At 41.2% G+C, this 2,087-nt stretch overlaps 1 protein-coding gene across 1 annotated transcript in view; it reads right to left on the bottom strand.

Moving 5' to 3' along the window:
- Positions 1-2,087, bottom strand: part of LOC107103833 (XK-related protein 8-like) — a 7,795-nt gene that overhangs the window by 3,528 nt on the left and 2,180 nt on the right. Inside the window, exon 2 of the mRNA XM_015403669.1 lies at positions 626-813. Coding sequence (XP_015259155.1) covers positions 626-813 — 188 coding nt within the window. The remainder of the gene's footprint in view (positions 1-625; positions 814-2,087) is intronic.

Below are 2,087 nucleotides of genomic sequence, written 5' to 3'. Positions count from 1 at the left end.
ATAACATTTTAGTGCGATTTAAAGCAGCCACAGAAAGAAAAGATAATCTAGCATCACACACCTTAAAACTGCTCTAGATGCTCATTTCTATTTGAACTTTAAAGACAAACAAGTTGGTTTTATCCAGAAGAGGATTAGGGCAGCTGAAAAAAAAGGTTTACTGCTTTTTAAATATTATTTCAGTTTAATAAGGGGAGAAGTCAGAATTCTGACCGTAATCTCAGAATTACAACTTTTTTTCTCAGAATTCTGACTTTAATCCCAGAATTCTGACTTTAATCCCAGAATTCTGACTTTAATCTCAGATTTTATTTTCCAAATATTAAACGTAAATAAAATTCACAAATCAGTTAATTTTATTCTTAAGTTTATTTTTTAACTGGTCCTAATCCTCTTCCATAGTTTTTATCCTGAATGTTTTCTGAATATTTCTGGTTTCAGTTCATTCTCCAGTTTCTCATCAATCTGTTATGATAATTTGATTAATCTGGTTAATCTAATGAGTTATTCCTGATAATCCTCCCCAGGTGCATCTGATCAGGAGGAACTCTCTCAGCTTCTCCCTCCCTCCATCTCGTTCCCGTCCACCATCGGAGCGGGTTTGGCGGCGGCGGCGGTGACTCACACTGGACCGTTCTGGCCTGGTTGGTGCTGAGCATGACGTAGATCATCAGGATGAGCTGAGGGGCGCTCTCGCAGAACGTCTCGATCAGACGCAGCATGCTCAGGTCGTGCGTGAGGTAGACGGCGTACTCGGAGCCCTCCTCCTTCCTCCACCACACCCTGAAGCCCTGGCGAATTGCGGAGAAGTGTCTGCATGGACGAGACAGCGGCGCTTCGTTAATCAGGCGTTCAGAGTTTCATCCTTCATTAGCTGATTATTTCTGCACCTCCACCTGTGAGCCGGTTTGCTGCTTCACACACCTGAGAGGAAGAATGCTCCAGCATTCTGTCACAGCATTTATGTTTTAGCCTTTTTTCTGATCCTGCTTTTCCTTCAGATTTGTGTAAACAGAAGGAATCAGATCCCTGAAATTTATCAAAGCGTTGGAGCCTCACAAAGATAGAAAAACTGTTTTCTGGGCGGCGTTGCTCCTGAAAAGCAGGTTCTGGAGAAATAAAAGGTGAAATAAAGCATGAGGAGCACCTGTGCTGCTAAAAACATTCCAGTGAAGCATGTGTCAGATGTTATTTAATCCATCTAACGCCTTTAAACATTTAACTCTGTGTTGGTTGATCAAACCTGGAAAGGTTAGCAGTCTGATAGAAGCCATAATAATAAACCCTCCATCCCCACTGTGAGGCACGGTGGGGGAAGCATCACGTTAGCTTACGTTTTACCTCTACTAAAAGGAGGGGAGCCAACAGACCTGGATAATTATAGACCAATATCAAACCTGTCAGTACTTGCTAAAATTCTTGAATCTCAAGTCAACTCCCAACTAAAACAGTTCCTTACAGTCAACAACCTCCTGTGTGAAACTCAGTCAGGTTCAGAGCAGGTCTCAGCACCATAACAGCTGCTGTGTCTGTTTTAAATGATATAATAAATGCCTTAGACAAAACACATCATTGTGCCGCCCTTTTCCTGGATTTGTCTAAGGGATTTGATTCTGTCAACCAGCTACTACTTTTAGCCAGACTCTGCAAGCTTGGAATAAGTGACTCTGCCATAGTGACTCTGCCATAGAGTGCTTTAAAAACTATCTCTCAGACAGAACACAATGTTTCTACGTGGACGGACTTAAATCTGACTTTTTGGAAGTGACTAAGGGAGTCCCTCAAGGTTTAATTTTGGCACCTGTCCTGTTCACTATTTTTATAAATGACATTGGAAATAACTTGAAATCTGTTAAATTTCACCTCTATGCTGATGACACCATAATATATTCAATTGCCTCTTCAGTTAGCAATGCCTTGAATGATCTTCAGTCTGCTTTCCATCAACTTCAGGTCTCCCTAAATCAGCTGAAGTTGGTCCTAAATGTAAAAAAGACAAAATTCATGACATTCTCTAAAGCTCGCTCCCAAAACTCACATCATCACGGCATTAAGACCTTAATCGGAGAAGCAATTGAGATTATGTC

The sequence above is a fragment of the Cyprinodon variegatus genome, unplaced genomic scaffold (genome assembly GCF_000732505.1).
Source record: "Cyprinodon variegatus isolate N-32 unplaced genomic scaffold, C_variegatus-1.0 Scaffold1538, whole genome shotgun sequence".
NCBI lineage: Eukaryota > Metazoa > Chordata > Actinopteri > Cyprinodontiformes > Cyprinodontidae > Cyprinodon > Cyprinodon variegatus.
The sequence above is the reverse complement of the archived record's forward strand: the minus strand, read 5'-3'. Positions and strand labels throughout refer to the sequence as shown.